General features: G+C 43.6%; 1 protein-coding gene across 2 annotated transcripts in view; it reads left to right on the top strand.

The window, feature by feature from the left end:
* Positions 1 to 21,733, top strand: part of rgs12b (regulator of G protein signaling 12b) — a 126,476-nt gene that overhangs the window by 98,939 nt on the left and 5,804 nt on the right. For both annotated transcript variants that reach the window (XM_079500075.1, XM_079500074.1), the window contains exons 16-20: positions 1,606 to 1,732; positions 3,755 to 3,845; positions 4,409 to 4,479; positions 8,123 to 8,288; positions 8,797 to 9,435. In XM_079500075.1, coding sequence (XP_079356201.1) covers positions 1,606 to 1,732; positions 3,755 to 3,845; positions 4,409 to 4,479; positions 8,123 to 8,288; positions 8,797 to 9,435 — 1,094 coding nt within the window. The remainder of the gene's footprint in view (positions 1 to 1,605; positions 1,733 to 3,754; positions 3,846 to 4,408; positions 4,480 to 8,122; positions 8,289 to 8,796; positions 9,436 to 21,733) is intronic.

The raw sequence follows: 21,733 nt of genomic DNA, 5'->3' as shown, positions 1-21,733 counted from the left end.
TTCATTTTTTTAAAAGTTCAGCTGACTGTGGAGACACATGCTGGAACTTTTTACTTTGAAATGTTTTATAGTTTCTGAGTTATTTAATTTAAACGCCAAATGCATTTTCAATGGCGAAAACACAAACTTTGGCACCACGTATTTAAAAAAAAAAAATCATTGTTTTTGATTTTTTTTTATTTTTTTGATTAAAAAAAAAATATATATATATATATATATATTTTTTTTTTTTCCAAAGACGTCCACAGACGTCTTGGGCTCTGCCCGTGCGGTAATACCAAAGACGTCCACAGACGTCTTGGGCACAAAATGTGTTAAAATGTATCGTTACACCCCTAGTGTACAGTGTGGAACAATAGGAGGGGTGGGGGGAATATGACAATGACATTAAGTTATCGTTTGTTTATTACGGATCCATTCGTCCTCGCCACAGTGAAGACTTGTCTTCCTGGCGTCCAGGTACATTAACATGAAGTTATTGCAAGCTCTATTCTGCAGTCAGTTTAGATATTTGTACTAGCTTTTTATTGGAAACTATCAATCCTTCTCTGTATGCGGAAAGCAAGCGGATGAAGTCAAATGTCAGTACTGTATAATTCTTTCATGATTTATGGCATGGCTGGATGAGGATCCATATCGGAGCTATTTTTAAACTGAAAAAAAGATGGCATGACTTTTCCTGAGAGATCCATACATCTGCATGAAAATTAATCATATGAATCAAATTGGCCCCTATCCACCGTCTGACTGCTTCCAGGGCTGGTGGGAATCAGTGTTGATTTTGACCGAAAGTTTAGTTTTTGTCATAGTCTTTTGAATAGTTTTCATTTAGTTTTAGTCACATGTTAGTCACCTGGAATGTTTTTGTGTTAGTCTAGTTTTAGTCGACTAAATATAATATTTTAGTCGACTAAATATCCAGTTGATTTAGTCGACTAAAATATATTTTGGCGGGCCTTGATGCCGTCGTAATGGCTGATTTTGCACTTGCTGAAAATAGCCGATCTACAAGTTCACAACTTTTATTTTGAGCATGCAACCAAGTGTAAAATTACTTTTTTTGTCTTATACTGGATCTCTTGTCCACTTGTCCCTTCCTAACATTTTAGTCTAGTTTGTATTTGTTGACAAAATTGTCAATATAATTTAGTCTTAGTTTTAGTCAGCATAGCTTATAGCTTTCATTTAGTTTCCATTTAGTTTCCGTCAGTGAAAAAAGGTGGTCGACGAATGTTTTTCGTCATAGTATGCTCATCATTGATTGATTGATTGATTGATTGATTGATTGATTGAAAGATGTATTAACAGTATGCAGAATAGGTACATTTCAAGCACAACTCAATACAAAAACTGTTAACTGTGGACGACACCATAAAACCATTACACTTGTTTACGGTACAGGGTCCACCATTTTTCAATTCATCAGAACATTTAGAGACAACAAATACACAAATACACTTCTATATAACAAAATACAGGAAATCACCATAAAAGGAGGTAAAAAGGGAAACATTGTATTGTATTGTATTGTATTGTATTGTATTGTATTGTATTGTATTGTATTGTATTGTATTGTAATTGTATTTCATGTTCTCCGTCCTCCAGGCTGGACCTGGTTCCTATCAACCGCTCCGTGGGTCTGAAGGCCAAACCCACCAAGCCGGTGACTGAAGTTCTGCGGCCCGTGGTGGCCAAGTACGGCCTGCACCTGCCCGACCTGGTGGCACGCATCGTATGTCTGCCCGGCCGCCTCCCTCCCTCCCTCCAAATGTCTGAATTAATGTCTCTTAACCCATTTAGACCCGAGGACGATTCTACAAAATGTCTTCTAATCTAAATCAGGTTTTCTGAAAAGCCCATGTTTCTGTCAGTGGTTTTCAAACAATTTCATGTCAAGGACCCCAAAATTTTATAATTTTAGTAATTGGCCGCCGACCTCCATCTGAAAATGTGTTGTTCCAGGGACCCACCAGAAGCAAAGATTTGAGTTAAAAACGCTCGCTCTGAAAGAATATACATTCAAAGATTTGCGCCACATTTTCACGAATTTTCAAAAAATAGCAGATCTACAAGCTCTAGATCTATGAGCTTGTAGGTCTGCTATTTTTCAATAGCTAAAGTATAACATAATGCTTAAAACACCAAAAAGGGTTCCCGCCCAGAATGGGTTAACCCATTTAGACCCGAGGACGCATCTCTGTCACCTCATAGCTTTTAACCACTTTTAACCATTATTTTGAACTTTAGCTGTTGAAAAATAGCAGATCTACAAGCTCATAGCGCGGCACCGACTGTACCGCGATACAAGCTTGTAGATGCTGCTGTTTTTGAAAAATTGCGAAAATGAGTGCAAATCTGTGAATATATTCGTTCACACAAACCTTTTCATATCTTTGCTTCTGGGAGGTCCCTGGAACAAAATATTTTCACACCAGCCCGACCGGGGTGGCCAATTACATATAATGTTTGGGGTCCTTGACATGAAATAGTTTGAGAACCACTTTGACATAGACATTTTGATTTAGAGGTTTTTCCGAAAACTGTCATTATTATTTAGAATGACATTTGTAGAATCCGGTCTCAGGTCTCAATGGGTTTAATCCATTGATACCTGGAACGCATCCATGTCACGTTAGCGTTAGCGTTTTAAACATTATGTTATAATTTAGCTATTGAAAAATAGCAGATCTACAAGCTCATAGCGCGCCACCGAGTGGCGCGCTATGAACTTGTAGATCTGCTATTTTTGAAAAATCGTTAAAATGTGCCTCAAATCTTTCCGAAAATTGTCATGATTTAGAAAAACTTTTTTTTTTTTAATTTCGACGTCAGGCCTGAATGGGTTAAGTGTGTTTGTGAAAGAAGAGGAGGAGGGTTATCCCACCAAAATTAGCACTTATATGCAGGGTTTGAAATTGTGTAGAAACCCACAAAACAAAAAGAAATGCGAAATATGTGCATGTCTACCTGGGTGTCCAGCTCAGTGGCCTTGTGGTTAGAGTGTCCGCCCTGAGACTGGGAGGTCGGCGTTCGATCCCCGGCCGGGTCATGCCAAAGATTCTAAAAATGGGACCCACTGCCTCCCTGCTTGACACTCGCCATCAAGGGTTGGATTTGGGGTTAAGTCCCTGCGACATACAAGCGTCATGTCCAGTGGGTGTACTTGTACATCAAGCTGCCTCACGCTACAGAAACAGGAGATAGGCTCCTGCCCTATGGGCCTCATGGCTCGGCAAGGCTACAAGTTTACTACCTGTGTCCTAGCTGTTTCCATCACTGCCCATCAGACCTGGAGCCAAGACAATGGAGGATTTTACGTTGTCATTGAACACAAGTGTAAAACGAAACAATCTTGATGGCATCAATAAATCCAATAAATGATAGATTTGGTTGGTAACAGCAGTGTTTATAAACAATACAGAGTCATTGTATGTACAGTGAGGAGGAGGTCATTAGTCCGTCTGGAACTATAGTACTGCAGAACACGTTCTCTTTTCTCACTAAAAGAAAATTAAAGCCAGATGTTAGTTGGTGCATGTTGATTTGGGGCTTACAGACAGTAGTTCTAAGTGTGTGTGTGTGTGTGTGTGTGTGTGTGTGTGTGTGTGTGTGTGTGTGTGTGTGTGTGTGTGTGTGTGTGTGTGTGTGTGTGTGTGTGTGTGTGTGTGTGTGTGTGTGTGTGTGTGTGTGTGTGTGTGTGTGTGTGTGTGTGTGTGTGTGTGTGTGTGTGTGTGTGTGTGTGTGTGTGCTGCAGAGTGGAGAATCAGAACCACTGGATCTGGGTCTTCCTATATCAAACCTGGATGGGCTCAGAGTAGTGTTAGACATCGCAGACCACTTACAAGGTAAGATGCACACACACACACACACACACACACACACACACAATCACTTTTAAATGTTTTTTTGTGGCTTTCGCCACAAAAAAACATTATGGAGGGATTCTCTCTGAATCTACGTCGCTGTCCATGGTTTTGATCAGAACGGCAATGTTCTGTCCTCATTTCTGACTTAACCAAGCATCTTATCTTAATATTAACGCTTCTAAAGAGAGATGAGAGTGCGAGGTACAGTATAATGGAAAATTACACCTCCTGGTTTGGAGGGGAAATGGAAGGCAGGGCATTTCAGAGTAAAATCTGCCTCATCTGCTGCATGGGCACATCTGCTGGGGCACTAGTGCCTTTATTTTGAAAAAACTCCGGCGCACTGGAAGTGTTAAAACACTACTTGTTTTCAATGGTGGCTGATAATTATGATTCAAAACACCTGAGGAGGAAATTAAATATAACCCACAGTTTGTGCTGGGAACATTGCAGTGCCGTGTTTGTTAGCACCAACATGGATGACAGGACTGACCGCCTGTCGGCATGTATCATAATCATCTCCCTGTGCTTCCTCCCGACAGACAAGCAGAAAGTCAGCCCGTCCAAGAGTCACGCTAACCCCGCCTCTACGAGCAGGAGCCAATCGGCAACAGTAAGACCTTAAACCCACATCACTTCCCGTTTGTTTTGTCACGACTCCGGAATGTTCCCACCACCACTCACCGAATGTATGTGCGTTGCTGGAGGATGATGTCACGCCGCTATACTACTGAATGTGTGTACAGTGCGGTTCGTGCTGGAACGATGATATGTCACGCTGCTACTAAGTGTCTCTTGTCTGTCTCGTCTTCAAGTCACCCATGTGTCTATCTTTTGCCATGCGTTTAAAATCACTGTTCACTCTGTAATTATACCGTGTGATTGGGGAGGGACTGGACTTTGTGTGATTGTGTATGTGTTGTATGTATGTCGTGTGCAACGCCGGCCGGCGCTGGCCAACAAGTCCTCCTGTCACACTCTGCCTAAAGTGTCCCTAATGTTCTCTTAATGATCTGCCTGTGGCTGAGAGCAATGTTATAACTTTCCTCTCTGGTTCTCTTCCTCCCTAACAACGTCCCCCCCCACACACATACTCTCTGCCGGGGCTGGGTAGACATGAAGCCCAGCTTAGGGAGAGCCTTGGCTGGGTCATCCCAAAAACGTCCAAAAAAAAGCCCCCTCCCTTTTTGTGTATGTGGACAAAATGGAAGTCAGCCCGGTGGTGACGGTTATAGAGCATTATGGAATGCTGTGGGAATTTGATTCCTTTATCAGTTGAGGGTTCTTTATAACAACCATGTGTAAAAAAAAAAAAAAAAAAAAAAAGGCTTTTACGTCTTGGTTGAATCTAATTGGATTTGCCTAAAACGTTGTCATTTCCCACTTTGCGGAGTTATTATTACAGTGTGGTTGGAGGTGATGTGGTCGTCGTGGTGGTGTTGTTGTGGTGTCAGTCTTTCTTTCAGGCTAATTCATACTCGATGCACTAGAATTAGGCTTCATCAGGGACATTTTGCTGTCGGTGTCGACCTCCATTGGTGGATGTTTTCGTTGTCTTGAGTGGAACATTTACTCCTTCCCTTATATGTCTACACTTAGTATGAATGTAATCAGTGTTAATCTAACTCTGAGAGTGTAGAACTGCGTAACGGGTCCATTTGGTTACATCTGTACACTCCGATATAAGGGATACATTGACACTGAGGATCATTTTAGTGTGTGTTTTTATTGAAAAAAACGAATGTTTAGCCGTGATATTATTTCAGTGAAATTGAATGATATCTCCTTGATCTCTTTTGATTGGATGAGTAAAATCCATCCGGTATTATATGAGTTTCACTCAGAGTGTAGAGTATAGGAGAGTAGCGACACGCTTTGATCTCGCCGCAAAGCGGGTGCCTATATGGGCTATAGTTCCAAACATTGCTCCTATAATGGCTGGAACTATCCCATTGAGATAGAATGAGCACTTCCGCATTCCATTGTTACAATGGAAGTCAACGCTAGTGTCGCCACTATCTTACTATATTCCTCTGGTTTCACTATCGTTCACGTCACATGAGCCCATCATCATCATGTTTTGCACCCTGTCCTCTGTCCGTCCGTCTGTCTGCGAGCAGCTAGTGTCCATTGGCCCGTTGAAACTGCGCGCACACACACTCCCTGGAGGCCATATAACACACTGTTTCCCAAACAGTGGTTCGGGACCCATTTGTGGGTCATGGAGCAATCTTTATGGGTCACAACTCGAGTAAAAAAAATAATATATATATATATATATATATATTTTTTTTTTCTTTTTCCTACATTTAAAATAATTATATGTATATTTCAAAAGATTTTCAAAAGACATTTTAAAACAAACAAATGTAAGAAATTCCATGAATAAAGATAAATAAATGAATACATAAGTAAGTAAGTAAGTAGTAGTAGTAGTGAAAATAGTGGCGTGTGGTGAGCTTGTAGATCTGCTATTTTAACCCTTTTGCGTCCCAGGCAAACGTCTAATCTCTCTTTTGGGTCTCGACCTGAAATGTTTGGGAACTTTTACTAAGGCTCACTTCCTTTCTGGACTACAATTCCCATAATGCTTTGGTGCACTGCTCCTCCTTGTGGATAGGGGGAAGGCTGTCTTACTGAGACAACGTGTAGTCCAGGAAGTAAGCGAGCCCAGTGTCCATGACATCACAGACACCGTGACATACTACAATATCTAAAAACACATTATTACCCACATAAACAAAACCCCAGGAAATGGTTTCTTGTCTCCCAAACATCATTAAAATAATGGAAACAGACAACCCGAGTCCTAAATATGCACTACAATCATACAGTATGTTCCACCTGCACCTACATCAGCATAATACTACTCTATTCTCATAAGGGGACCTAGCCCAGGGGTTCTCAACGTTTTTGGCCGGGGACCCCCGGAAATGCTTTGGCAATGTCTCGGGACCCCCGCCCCGCCCCCTCCCGACCCCCAATATAAATTGACTGCTACAATAACCTTAAACCATTTTGGGCGGGAACCCCTTTTGGTGTTTTAAGCATTGTTATAATTTAGCTATTTAAAAATAGCAGATCTACAAGCTCATAGCGCGCCACCGAGTGGCGCGCTACGAGCTTGTAGGTCTGCTATTTTTGAAAAATCGTGAATTAAAAAAAAAAAAAAAAACTTTTTTTTTTTTTTTTTTTTTTTTGAAAATAATTTGGGGACCCCCTAAAATAATTTGGCGACCCCCCGAGGGGTCGCGACCCACGGGTTGAGAACCCCTGACCTAGCCAAGCATTGCCATAACATGCCTCGTCATAACATGCCTCGTCATAACGTGTCGCCATAACAGAATCATAACGAGTCTTGCACCGCCTTCAGGGTCTTAACGATATAGGGATGGAGCTCGTTAATTCTTACCAATGCTGAGCACCTTATCGATCCTGCTTATTGACCCCAGCTGTTATCGAGCCCGCCGCGTTTTCTAATATTTTGTGAAAAAAGACGTGAGACGACAAATTCAGAACAAAACTGGTATCACTATCTTGCTGAAAGATCATTAAATCAACTATTCATTAATGTGCAATACATGTTAAAAATGGCGTTATATTGTGATTAGTACTGTAATAATTACGATAAAATCTCCATGTCTCTTCAGCTCTTTAACCCATTTAGACCTGAGTTAAAAACATTCACTTTGAAAGAATATATATTCGCGCGCCACTCGGTGGCGCGCTATGAGCTTGTAGATCTGCTATTTTTCAATAGCTAAATTATAACATAATGTTTAAAACACCAAAAGGGGTTCCCGCCCAAAATGGGTTAAGAACAGAACATGCATTTTAGTTTATTTAACCAAAACATATCACTTCATTTTACTATAGGGCCTTCAAATACAGTACAGGACTTTACTATAACAGACGGAAGGCAAGTGTCCTTTTAACTTTTAGAAAACAATTTTGAAGAAACGGTTAAGTGGTTAACGTGTCAATTTAAAAGCGTAATTACGTTTATCCGGGCAGCGCTGGTTGGCTGGCAGGCATCAATACACTTAATCTAGACCACCGATGTTTGTGCCAGCGAGGGTGATTAGATCTATTACGTCATGGGCCGCTGTGCTCAATAACAGGCTCGATAAGCCCCCAAACCCCGGGTGCTCGATACATTTTGTTATGGAGTGTGCAATGCGGGCTCGGGGGGTTTGGACTCGGAGCTCCATCCCTAGTCTTTAACGTCCCGCTCCAACTCTCCTTGTGGCCTTCAGGACGGGCCATCGGAGACCCCCGGCTCGGCTCACCCCCGTGGGGAGAACGGGAGGGCCGGCTCCGGCCCAGACCAGAGTGCTCGGGCCTTACCCAACCATTCTGTCTCTCTCCATAAGGCACCGGAAAAGAGAAAGCAGAAAAAGATTAATATAGACGAAGCTGAAGGTAAAGAACAAAAACAAAAACGCCTTCCCTCTTTCTTCTCTTGTGTGATCTCTTCTCTTTCCTGTGTAGCTGGGCCGCTGTTGGCCTGCCCTATACAACTAACCCTTGTTTGCCTTGTCTGCGGTATTGCAGAAGCAGCACCGATGCTTTCAGTGCTAGCCAAGCTACATGTAGCACTACTGCACAAGTCACCAAACTCTCTCTCTCACCGAATGTAGCTTTGATTTGTCCCTAACTGATTCATGCACACCCCTGTTCCTCTGCATGCTCTGATTTAGAACTGTATATAGCGTTCAGATTTGGTTGTTGCCATGAATTCATTTGCGCGTGTGTGTGTGTGTGTGTTTGGGGCTGCGTGCGTGCGTGTGTGCGCGCATGCGTATTGCACTTGTGCAAATGCTGTTCATATGCGTGTATACTTGTGTGTCTGTGTGTGCGTGTGTGTGTGTGTGCGTGCGTGCGTGTGTGCGTGCGTGTGTGCGTGCTCGTGTGCTTGCTCATTCCGCAGAGTTCTTCAACCTCATATCCAAAGCTCAGAGCAACCGAGCAGACGACCAGCGAGGTCTGCTAAACAAGAGCGATTTACAGCTCCCGGAATTCCTGCGCCTGTCGTCGCCGCCGGTGGCAACGACAGGTCCTTCTTCTCCCTACGACCCCCACCAGCCCCCCACCACCTCCACCCCCACCTACACCACCTCCTCCTCCTCCAGCGGAGGCTTCCCAAGCAACGGTCGGCGGGGAAACAACAACAACGGCAAGGCGAACGACAACGACCGAGGAGGAGGAGGTGGGGGAAGCGGCCACTCCCACTCGTCGCTCGTCGCCGCGGGCCACCTATCGCAGAGCTTGGACTCTTCGCTGGGCGGCGGCGGTTGCACGGGAGGAGGAGGAGGAGGAGGAGGAGGGGGGTGCAGGAGAACCAGGCCCCCTCCTCCTCCTCCTCCTCCTCCCCTGTCCCCCATCGGCCCCTCGGACAAGATGCTGCAGGAGGACGCCGTGTCCGACCTGACCGTGGTGGGGGAGGGGGACATTGACAGCCCCAACCTCACCTACGTCACCCCCTCGCCCATTCCTCCGTCCAAACCTCAGCAGCAGCAGAAAGCGTGCCACGGCGGCAGCAGCGGTAGCGGCGGCTGGCCCAACTCAGGTACTTCCCCTGTGTGAACTCTGAACTCTCCGTCCATCGCCCTTCTCTCCTGCATCCACGTGGCCATATATACTGTATCGTGCTCTTAATTCTCCATGAGTCAACTCGTGGGTAGAAAGGAAAAAAAAGGGGGTAGGGGGGAAACCCCAATAAATTGGCCTATAAAAGTCAGTGTGAAGTCCCCGTTTTCCCTGAGGGCTCGCAGGGCTGTTCCTGTTCGGCTGCTCCCAGACTGCATCCTGCTCCCTTGTTTACATTTCAAACCGAAATCATTATTCCAGTTTTTATACTACTGGCGCTCGCATTATAGCATTTTGTTCCCAAACATTTATGAATTCCTTTATTTTTTGTTTTTAGTTTTGAATTAATATTATAATATTATAAAAAAACGTTTCATGAATTAAAGTAATTGCGTAAATAAATAAAAGAGAAATCAAATAAATTCCATACATTTAGAAAACAAATGTTTAAGAAGTAGCGAATTAATTATAGCCGATCTACAAGCACACAACGTGGCGCGGAGCGACACGTAGATCTTGTAGATCTTGGTTGTAGATGGGCTATATTCACTAGTTTGGGGTCCCGGTGGGAGACATCAAATTTCTCTTTTGGGGCTAAACAAACAAACAACATTAAGGTCTGGGAACCAACTGCATCATAGTATTAGCTACCGTATCACTTTCGACAAAATGCTGGCTGCGTTTTCCAGGTGGAGCTCATCAGACTAACGAAGGTTTGTCCAACAACTTCATTTGTAACAGGCACATGTCTTAGACGAGAGACTAACTGGGAAACAGATGTAGCGCGTTAGCTCGTTAGGATAATATATGACTCAAAGGCAGGAGGGAAGGATGCATTCACAGCATGCGCGAACGGAACAGTGAAATCCTCAGTGTTAGTTCAACTAAAACTGACTATTTCCCACCCTTCGTCCTAGTGTGGCCTGTTTCTGTGTGAACTCTGGAGTGAACTTGCTGTGGATTTGTGTGTGTTTTTTGTTTTTTTTGTTTTCTTTCTTCTTCAGACTAGCTCAAAACTCTAGTCTGTGATTTTCTGAAGATCGGTTTTAAACTCCCTCCTTTGCCCCTAGTGTACAGAACCTTAAAAATGCACTTTAGTCAGTTATAAAAAGAGATGTCTTTGTACGTGACCTATATTTGACACCCCCCTCCCCCCCACACCTCCCCCTCCCCTTATTATTATTATTATTATTATTTTATCTTGTTCAGCCCTGTTCTGTGCTACAGACAATTAGGTTTTCATATAGACTCATATAGACTCTGCAACAGTCACAAGCTTTTCCAAACCTAAAAAAGGTCATGGATTTTCGCCGTGGGTTCTGAAGTCAGTGCGTGAATTAGTGCGCTTTTAACACTCCCAACGCGGATCGCGTATCAATACGTTATCAATTAATCAAACGTCGGGTGCGGATCACGTATCAATACGTTTCAATCACTTTTTTATAGCATACTTTCATTCATCTTTTTACCCACCCGGACAATGAAGAACCATCGCCCTATCATTGCTGCTTAGTCCAGCTCACGTGATCAGAAAAAAAACCAAAAAAAAAAAAACCCCCTCCCCTCCTGAAAACAGGAGGGCGGGCCGCTTTACGTGTAGAAGCCAGTGTAATGGCTGCGCCCATGCCGATCTAGTCTGTGTTTGAAAAGAATCACATTTCACCTAACCTCGCCTCACCAGGCTTTCCACCTCGGACATTTGATTCCCCCCTCCCCTCCTGTTTCTCCAGGAGGAGGATCTTGCGAGTGTTCCGTTGGTGGATCACGTATCGCCATGCAGAGCCGTCATAATCGGAGATCGCTCAGACGTGTGATTGTAACGCTTTTTTATTCATTATAATTGTAGTGATAAGACCGCAATGAACGCGTCGGGGACGTAATCGACCCGGGTGTAATGTATAACGAACTTTTCCGCGACCTAAACCGTGGTGTTGTCATCTGTGGAAGTCATTTTTTCCTTCTCGTCGACATCACAGCCGGGTGACGCTTTTTTCCCCCTCCATCGCCCCCAAGCTGCATGCCCATAGCCTGGCTTGGCCAGCCTCATAGCGGGGATTCACTGAAGATTCTTCCCCGGAGGAAACATCAGTGAACCCTCGCTATGAGTCTGGCCGTGCCAGGCTAGCATGCCCAGGCATGTTCCCCTACACTAGCTTGAAAAACAAAATCAGCTGATGACAATGCGTCTCACCGTTATACTATAGTTCTGAACCGAACGGTGGAATGGGACTTTTTATAGCCGTACGGATCAAGACTTTTGCTGCCCAATGTGCCCATGACCCCCCCCCCCCCCCCCCCAATGTTACTGCGATCAAAACAATGAAAGCAGTGAGATAGATTAGGCGAGGCGGCAATCATCATCATCATCAAAAAGAAAGCATAGTTATGAAGGTTTATAGTCAGACATTGACAGGCAGATATAACAATAAACACAATAAATATGCTATACATCCTATACATCGAATGAAAGCCCTGAATGTGTACTTTTACGAGGAAAAGTGTAAACATTGATCCCATGTACAGTTTGTCATAAATTGGATACTGGGTGGATGCACATTGCGCCCACCAGATATAACTGCAGAGAAGACATGGACCCGAACTCAATATTCACAAAATAAGGCCTATAGCGACATATAAATACTATATACCGTATGAAACAGAAGACTCTCTGCTTTCATAAGGAAAAAAATTGTACTGTAATAATAAAAAAATCACACCCCTGTGAAGTGAGCAGTGCAACTCTACTTCTCTACTTATTCACTACAGCTCGCTATATACGGACTGAGACAGAAAGTCATGTAAAGCTTTTATTTACAGTTTGGTCTGTAAACTTCTACTGTAATAATAAAAATCACACCCCTGTGAAGTGAGCGGTCAAACTCTGTTCTCTACAGCTCGCTATATACGGACTGAGGCAGAAAGTCATGTAAACCTTTTATTTACAGTTTGGTCTGTAAACTTCTACTGTAATAATAAAAATCACACCCCTGTGAAGTGAGCGGTGCAACTGTTCTCTACAGTTGCGCGGTGCAATGGTAGAGAACAGTTGCACCGCTCACTTCACAGGGGTGTGATTTTTATTATTACAGTAGAAGTTTACAGACCAAACTGTAAATAAAAGGTTTACATGACTTTCTGCCTCAGTCCGTATATAGCGAGCTGTAGAGAACAGAGTTTGACCGCTCACTTCACAGGGGTGTGATTTTTATTATTACAGTAGAAGTTTACAGACCAAACTGTAAATAAAAGCTTTACATGACTTTCTGTCTCAGTCCGTATATAGCGAGCTGTAGTGAATAAGTAGAGAAGTAGAGTTGCACTGCTCACTTCACAGGGGTGTGATTTTTTTATTATTACAGTACAATTTTTTTCCTTATGAAAGCAGAGAGTCTTCTGTTTCATACGGTATATAGTATTTATATGTCGCTATAGGCCTTATTTTGTGAATATTGAGGAGTTCACGTCCATGTCTTCTCTGAAGTTATCTGGTGGGCACAAGCTGCATTCAATAACCAATTACTGTCTAACTGTAGATGGGATCAATGTTTACTGTTTTCCTCGTAAAAGTACACATTCAGGGCTTTCATTCGGTGTATAGGATGTATAGGATATTTATTGGGTTCAATTTTATATCTGCCTGTCAATGTCTCTGACTTTAAACCATCCATAACTCTGCTCGCTGTTCAAGATAACCACTTCCAGGCAAATGCAGGTGTTGCAAAAAGGTCAATATCTCCAGAATGGAACATGGTAAAATCAAAATGTATTTTTTTAATTGAAGTGGACAAGTTCAGCTTTCTTTTGATGTAGGCGTGTGATTCTCGCTATAAGAGAACATTTTACTGTGGGCCCCCGAACAAGGCCTTTGTGCAATGTTAAATGGCAGCAACATCCAAATAGGCCTGTTGAGATCTTCCAGCAATCAAAGTGTTAAGTGGATTCTGCTTAGGGGTGTAAAGCTATCTAATTGAGCTACACATTTTGAACCATGTGACCCATGTTTCCATGCTCCCTCTGGCGCACACACGCACACACACACACACACACACACACACACACACACACACACACACACACACACACACACACACACACACACACACACACACACACACACACTCACAATCTGCCCCTCAATCACCTGGGGGCAGATCTTTGTGTATTCACTATTGTGTTCTTGCCACAGGCATTTTTTCATGTCAGCATTTAAAACAGAAATAAATGCAGTGCATGCGCTCGCAATCACTCACATGACACCATACATGCATAGACATGCACAGTGTCTCCGCACACACACACACACACACACACACACACACGCGCATGCACGTGCGAGCGCGCACACACGCACATACACACACACACATTTTAGGCAAGCACACACAAAGAAAAGCGACATCGACTAAATTCACAGCTTTTTAAATATAAAGCATTTTGTATAAGGCAAGCTTCAGATGAAGTTTGGATCACTGGACACTCGCCTACGTGAGACAATTAATCGGTGTAAAGTGTGTAATTTGTGATTCACCCACACACTGCTGACAGACAGAATGTGGCATGCTGTAAAACCTTTTCCCAAAGGTGTTACCGATGATACTAATTAGGGCTCTGTTCCATTTAGTGTGCAGTGGTTCTCAAACTTTCTTTTTTTTTTTAATTTCAAGGACCCCCATAACTCTGAGAGTGTACAAATGGAACCAAATGGACCCATAAGGGTCCATTTGGTTCCATTTGTACGCGGTTGGTTCCATTTGTACACGGTATTTACCCGTACGGGGACATTTGGAACCCACTCAACATTTTGAGACCAGTGTTTCCAGTGAACCCACATGCACAATAGCAGCACCACTGCCTCTGAATGGAACAGAGCCTTAACAGTTTGACAAAAAACATTGCAATCCTCATTTGACTGCCATAGTTTTTCACTAACCTTTGAAGAACCACCGTGCCGACATAATCGTTCCGTTTCATGAAAATCCGCCTTAAAATGGTGTGAGCCTTTGTCGTATAAGTGTGAAAACTTTCCAGCGACGTCATCCGAACGCGTCACCCACTGTATATCCCTCTCTGTCCGATGGAAACCCTGTAAGTCTTAAAACGTATTAAAAACGTGAATTAACCCATTTTGGGTGGGAACGTACCCCTATGGTGTTTTAACTAAGCATTATGTTATACTTTAGCTATTGAAAAATAGCAGATCTACAAGCTCATAGCGCGCCACCGAGTGGCGCGCTATGAGCTTGTAGATCTGCTATTTTTGAAAAATCGTAAAAATGCGGCACAAATCTTTGAATATATATTCTTTCAGAGCGAACGTTTTTTTTTTATTTCGACGTCAGGCCTGAATGGTTTAAACGATGAAATGGGAGGGAAGCTGTTCTACATCAATTAACTTGTGTAACTCTGGAATTATAGTGTGTGCATATATACCCTATCACCCATATCACCAACAAGGCCTCTGTCGGTCCATATCCTCCACATTTTATTTGACTCCTTTTCCACATCTTTTCCGCACAGCACAACACAACAGGGTGTATTGGTCTGGTGCCGTTCATCTCAGAAATCTTCCATCCAGTTCCGTCCTAATGGAGAACATGTCCTTAGCCTCACTGCGACACAGTTATTTACCTACAACAATGCATTCTGTCTCATTCTAACCTTATATTCTTCTCTTTGGGTCTCTCTTTTCCTGTCTCTCTTCCGATAGCTCTGTTATTTTCAGTCTTTTATAAGCAATTCAACAATGCTTCGAAACTGCTCGGCCTTTTTTTTTTTACGACGCCTCGACAAAGAGAACCGGGAACTAACGATTCCAAATGTCATTTTGTTTGTGTAATATATTACAAAGAACACATTAATTTATCCCCACGACTCTTTCTTTGTTTTTTTTGTTTATACTGTTTCGATGAAAAGTATTAATTTGTATATAGTCAACTTACTTTGGAACGCACCGTTTTACTGTAGCCATTGTTGAATTGCATTCTGGGTCACGATGATGTTTCTTCACGTTGAGAGTTGCCATATATATTCTGTTGAGTTTAAAGATTTGACTGTACCTGTTCTGTAAATAGATCTAATAAATGTTCTAGCGGTGTGAGTCACTCTGTGGAGCCGCGTGTGCACAGCCTCCTTTTTGTTTGTCACTGTAGAATTTCCTCTGTCGTTTGTCTTAATTCAGGGGTTCTCAACCCGTGGGTCGCGACCCCTCGGGGGGTCGCCAAAATATTTTAGGGGGTCCCCAAATTATTTTCAAAAAAAAAAAAAAATCTTTTTTTTTTTTTTTTTTAATTCACAATTTTTCAAAAATAGCAGACCTACAAGCTCGTAGCGCGCCACTCGGTGGCGCGCTATGAGCTTGTAGATCTGCTATTTTTCAATAGCTAAATTATAACAATGCTTAAAACACCAAAAGGGGTTCCCGCCCAAAATGGTTTAAGGTTATTGTAGCAGTCAATTTATATTGGGGGTCGGGAGGGGGCGGGGCGGGGGTCCCGAGACATTGCCAAAGCATTTCCGGGGGTCCCCGGCCAAAAACGTTGAGAACCCCTGTCTTAATTCACTGCATTTGTTTTAATTGCGGTCGAGCGGTGTTGAAACTACCTTCACTCACTTCACTTGTTACACGGTTTAAGTGGTGTTGAACTAGGATCAGTTATAGTATGGGCTTTGTTCACATGAAATCAAATAAAGAATGTTTGTAAAAGTATGGGTACGTTTTAAACTATTAGTATGTACTTCATCTCCATTTCAAAACTATTTTCGTATTTTTGTTATCTTCCCCCGTACTTGTTGATATGGTGTTTTTTTACACCATATCCAAAATTGAAATATGATACATGACTGAATAGTATTATTCAGTCATTTTCATATATTTCGATTTGTGACGGTGTCTGTATAAGCTTACCCCCCCCCCCCTCTGTTATGAACGGTATACACAGTAAAATCCTCACTGTGCATGTATCCATGTGTAACTCCTTGTACAAATAATGTAACCACATTTATAAACATTAAGGCTGCACACATGCAGTCGTTGCGTGTAAGCAATTCCCAACAGATTCCCAAACCTGTTTTGAGGAAAACTCATTTTGAGGTCAACTGGTTTGGGGGGGGGAGAGAGAGAGAGAGAGAGAGAGAGAATTGAAGAGCGAAATGCTAGAGATCACCATAATACAGAATCAACCGAAATATTGTATACCAACTATTCTGATCTCAGTGATTTATTTTGTGTATTTTCAGTCTAACCTGAATCAGGCTAGCGACGCTCGGTCCCAGCCTTACTCATCTGCGAAGAGAAAAGCCTGGTCTCAACCTACAGTATAAGGTAGAGAGAGAGAGAAAAGCCTGGTCACAACCTACAGTATAAGGTAGAGAGAGAGAGAAAAGCCTGGTCACAACCTACAGTATAAGGTAGAGAGAGAGAGAAAAGCCTGGTCACAACCTACAGTATAAGGGAGAGAGAGAGAGAAAAGCCTGGTCACAACCTACAGTATAGAGCGTCGCAGTCCCGCCCCTTTCATGACGACGCCAGGCCCAGGAAATGAATCACAATGCATTTTTCCCATAGACATTTCAAAAAGTATTTATTTAAAGACCTTTTAAGCGTCGTACGAAGCCAACTCGAGTCGTGACAAATCATGACAACACACACAATATTTTGGACCAAACAAATAATTACATAGAAGAAAAACAACAAAAAACGTGTTTTTTTCTACTTTCTAATTCTTTGTTTGGCCCGAAATTGTGTTTGTTGTCATGATTTGTCACGACAAGAGTTGGCTTTGTCCGCGGCGTAAACGTCTTTAAATAAATACTTTCTGAAATGTCTATGAGGAAAATGAACGGAGAATCATTTCCTGGGCCCTGGTAGGGGGCGGGACTGCGACGCTCTATAAGGTAGAGAGAGAGAGAAAAGCCTGGTCACAACCTACAGTATAAGGTAGAGAGAGAGAAAAGCCTGGTCACAACCTACAGTATAAGGTAGAGAGAGAGAAAAGCCTGGTCACAACCTACAGTATAAGGTAGAGAGAGAGAAAAGCCTGGTCACAACCTACAGTATAAGGTAGAGAGAGAGAGAAAAGCCTGGTCACAACCTACAGTATAAGGTAGAGAGAGAGAGAGAAAAGCCTGGTCACAACCTACAGTATAAGGTAGAGAGAGAGAGAAAAGCCTGGTCACAACCTACAGTATAGAGCGTCGCAGTCCCGCCCCTTTCATGACGACGCCAGGCCCAGGAAATTAATCACAATGCATTTTTCCCATAGACATTTCAAAAAGTATTTATTTAAAGACCTTTTAAGCGTCGTACGAAGCCAACTCGAGTCGTGACAAATCATGACAACACACACAATATTTTGGACCAAACAAATAATTACAAACAACTACTACTTTCTAATTCTTTGTTTGGCCCGAAATTGTGTTTGTTGTCATGATTTGTCACGACAAGAGTTGGCTTTGTCCGCGGCGTAAACGTCTTTAAATAAATACTTTCTGAAATGTCTATGAGGAAAATGAACGGAGAATCATTTCCTGGGCCCTGGTAGGGGGCGGGACTGCGATGCTCTATAAGGTAGAGAGAGAGAGAAAAGCCTGGTCACAACCTACAGTTTAAGGCAGAGACGCTATCTGCGGAACCGCCTGGGCCGGAAAACATCCATCAGATGTATTTCCCCCGGACACGATATTTCTTTCAGCCAATCACAACACTTGTTTCATTCACGGAGAATGTAAACTGATTTGTAAAGCGTCAACGTAATTTCCTTTAGCGGTACTTCCTCCAACAACTTCTGCCCCCCCCACCCAAAAAAAGATACCCTCTACAGCGTAGATCGTAGGTCTGGAGAAGAAAAGAGAACCCATAGAGAGCATATTGAAAGTTACAGTAAACATCCTAAGGGCCGATTCATACTCCTATTTTACCGCTGTTTTGGCGCTGTAGTGCCGAAATGATTTCGGCTCGTCAGAAATTTTCAGTAGCACCGAAGAGCCGACTTTAGGACTGTATACCCGCCCCCCCGAACCTCAAATGACGTCACATTGTAGGCTCTACAGAGCCGAACCGACTTTTATTCGGCTCTAAAATAGGAGTATGAATCGCGCCTAAGCCTTCCTCTGCACTGCGTCGTATTCCGGGTTCTTCTGCAACCTGCCTGCAGCAATCTGAGAATCCCATCAGCAAATAAAGAATGACTCTAAATTAGTTGACGTGAGTCAACAGTCTGTCTTGAGAGACTATATAGGCTCTCAGTGATGTAAATAGGTTTACATTAAAGGAGCATTCAGTGATTTGGGTGATTTGGAAAAAAACCCGGTCCACCCGGTAACAAGATGTGCACATGCACACGCTCTACAGTGGGGGAAGTACAACAGACCAACAGCACGCGCACCACTCGATCATGATTGGAGGAAGGCACCTCTCATCCTGATTGGATGAAAGCTTTGCCACCCAAAGCCCCAACCGAAACTAGGGTTTTTTGACCCCAGGGGCTCACTGGGGACAGGGAGGAACTCCTTATATGGTCAGCACACTTTATAGTAGGGAGGATTATCCAAAAAATAAGTGATAGTTGAATTAAGTGAGATCACTGAATGTACCTTTTAATTAGGTTACAATAATTGTAATGGGTCCCGGGACCCAGGGGTGGTCTTTTAGATGGGTCCCAGGGTCCTCCTTCAACAACGTTAGTCATACAGTACTGAGTACAGTATTGCATCCCAGGACTAGCACTCGTTTTCAGTAAAGCAACGTCCTGCTGCCGCCTGCGTTATGTGCAAATTGAAAACAGGTGGTACGCAGGGAAGTTGAGTGATATCTTAACGAGCACTTCCAAACTGCAACACTTCACCTGCAAGGACACAAAGTAGCGCATAACATGTCTGCAGTGGATTTTTATGAAACAAACACTTTGAGGATAGAAAGAGTATAATTCAAGCTTTCTGTGCAGCTGCAACGCTACAATCAGATAGGACTTTTCTGTTTGGATGAATGGGCTGTCTATGGGAAGTTGCACCTTGTTAGCACCCTGCCATTAACTTATATGGTAAGATGGCCGCGGTCTGCATATGGTCCATAGATGTGACATAGAAATTGCGAACCTTGTGCGACAGGTGTTGTAAAAGTGCGACATCTAGTGGCTGAATGTTGTCTATTGCCTATTACGGCATGAATAACACTCAATGGCACAATGTCCAAGTTGATTCCAGAATTGAACCACTGTATGTACATGAGAATGTATTTTTGCCAAAATGGTTTTGTGGTTCAGGCTTTTTTATTTATTTTTTAGTTTAGTTTGTTTTGCATATTGCGTTTGTTCTGCTGCATATGCTAGCTCACTTGATATTCCTCTCGTTGGACTTCTCTGTCACCTCTTTTGATTCTCTTCTCTTGTGCGTGTGGCCGTGTGCGTGTGCGCTTGTGCGTGTACGCGTGCGTGCGTGCATGTGCGTGTCTTTTGTGTGGCAGTAGAAAGGCTTTGAGGGAACTGGGCCATTAGCTATGCATGGTCTCCCCTCTGTGCAACGCCTAGTTAGGCATGCTGTCATGCTGGGCTTATTGGTATCCCCAAAAACACAAGAGAGCGCTGTGTTTTCACGCACACGCACACGCACACTTTTGAAGCCAGAAAGTAGTTTAGCAAAGAATATTTCCATCTTTTCCTTAAAGCACATATACACAAACACACATTCACATGGTTGTGTGTGTGTGTGTTTTAATCACATGATTCTATTGTGAGTGTGTGTTTTCTCTAGGCTAAATTGTCATTCAAGTTTGTGTTCTCCCTAAGGAATGATATGACACAGCAATAACTTTTTTAATATCTGTGAGAGAGAGAGAGAGAGAGAGAGAGAGAGTGAGAGAGACCTTTGACCTTTAAAAGCACCTTTATTAAAACACTGCAGTTCAGTTCACTTCACAGTTGCAGTTAACTCATATGAAAGGGTTAGAAATAAAGATGACAACACCTCTTTTTCAAAAAGAAAGGCTTAATTCCCCGTCCTGCACCGCACACACAGCACATGTCCCTGAGCCCAGAAAAGGCTAAAGGCCTCTAAATTGTCCACTCGTTTGTGGTAGGCAAACTCCACCCTGAGGCGTGCTGCCACCAGTCCTTCAATCACCTGTACTGGGTCTGCTTTATTCTTCCGAGTCAGCCATACAGTATAGCCATTTTTGCTGTGCCAGAAATACAATTGAGAGAGAGAGGGGGAGAGAGGGAGAGAGGGAGAGAGGGGGGGGGGGGAAGAGAGAGAGAGAGAGAGAGAGAGAGAGGGGGGGGGGGAGGGGGGGAGGAGGGAGAGGGGGGGGGGGGGGAGAGAGAGAGAGAGAGGGGGGGGAGGAGAGAGAGAGAGAGAGAGAGGGAGAGAGAGGGGGGGGAGAGGGAGAGGGGGGGGAGGAGAGAGAGAGAGAGAGAGAGGGGGGGGGGGGAGGAGAGGGAGAGGGGGGGGGGAGGAGAGGGAGAGGGGGGGGAGAGAGAGAGAGAGGGGGGGGAGGAGAGGGAGAGAGGGGGGGGAGGAGAGAGAGAGGGGGGGGGAGAGAGAGAGAGAGGGGGGGGACGGGGACAGCTTTCGGAATGGATGTTAGTTTAGAGCAGCAGCCAAGTCTATAGACTTTTAACGTGCGTTTACAGCACTTTCAACAAACATTACCAGGCTGACACGTGTGTCACGCCAGGGTGATAAAAGGTGCCCCTCACGTCACACAAGTGTTAGCCCCTCCTATACCCAGCTTTGTCTGTCTGTGTGTACCCCATAGCGATGATTTGATTGGCTGAGCACCCCATAGCGATGATTTGATTGGCTGAGCACCCCATAGCGATGATTTGATTGGCTGAGCAATGTACAGATTGTACGTATTGACTAAACTCTAAAATTTCCGTCCAAATTAACAGTGCACAGGAGCCGTGCAGGTATGATTGGTCATTGGTGTGATATCAGGATGGTCTTTAAAGGCAGTGCTCGTAGTCGTAGTGTACAGGTGTGTTACTGCATGCTGGTTCTCTCCGCTGGCCAAGCCAGCCCATTCAATGCATTTAGATTCCCCCAGACGTAGCGGTAGGTATAATATAGGCCTAGGGGTCCAGGGGGTACCGGCACGTTAAAATTACCACCGCTGAAGTGCCCTTGAGCAAGGCATTGAACCCCTACCATGAAATGTTCTATGAGCAGGGCGTGGCTGTAAACAAGCATCTCGAGCTTAGTCCACTTCCCTGGGTAAACAAAGAACTTTGCTTTGCTTTGCTTTAGCTAGATGATAATTAGGAACCAAATGGACCTGGTTATGG

Source organism: Electrona antarctica (genome assembly GCF_951216825.1).
Source record: "Electrona antarctica genome assembly, chromosome: 4".
Lineage (NCBI taxonomy): Eukaryota > Metazoa > Chordata > Actinopteri > Myctophiformes > Myctophidae > Electrona > Electrona antarctica.
The sequence above is the reverse complement of the archived record's forward strand: the minus strand, read 5'-3'. Positions and strand labels throughout refer to the sequence as shown.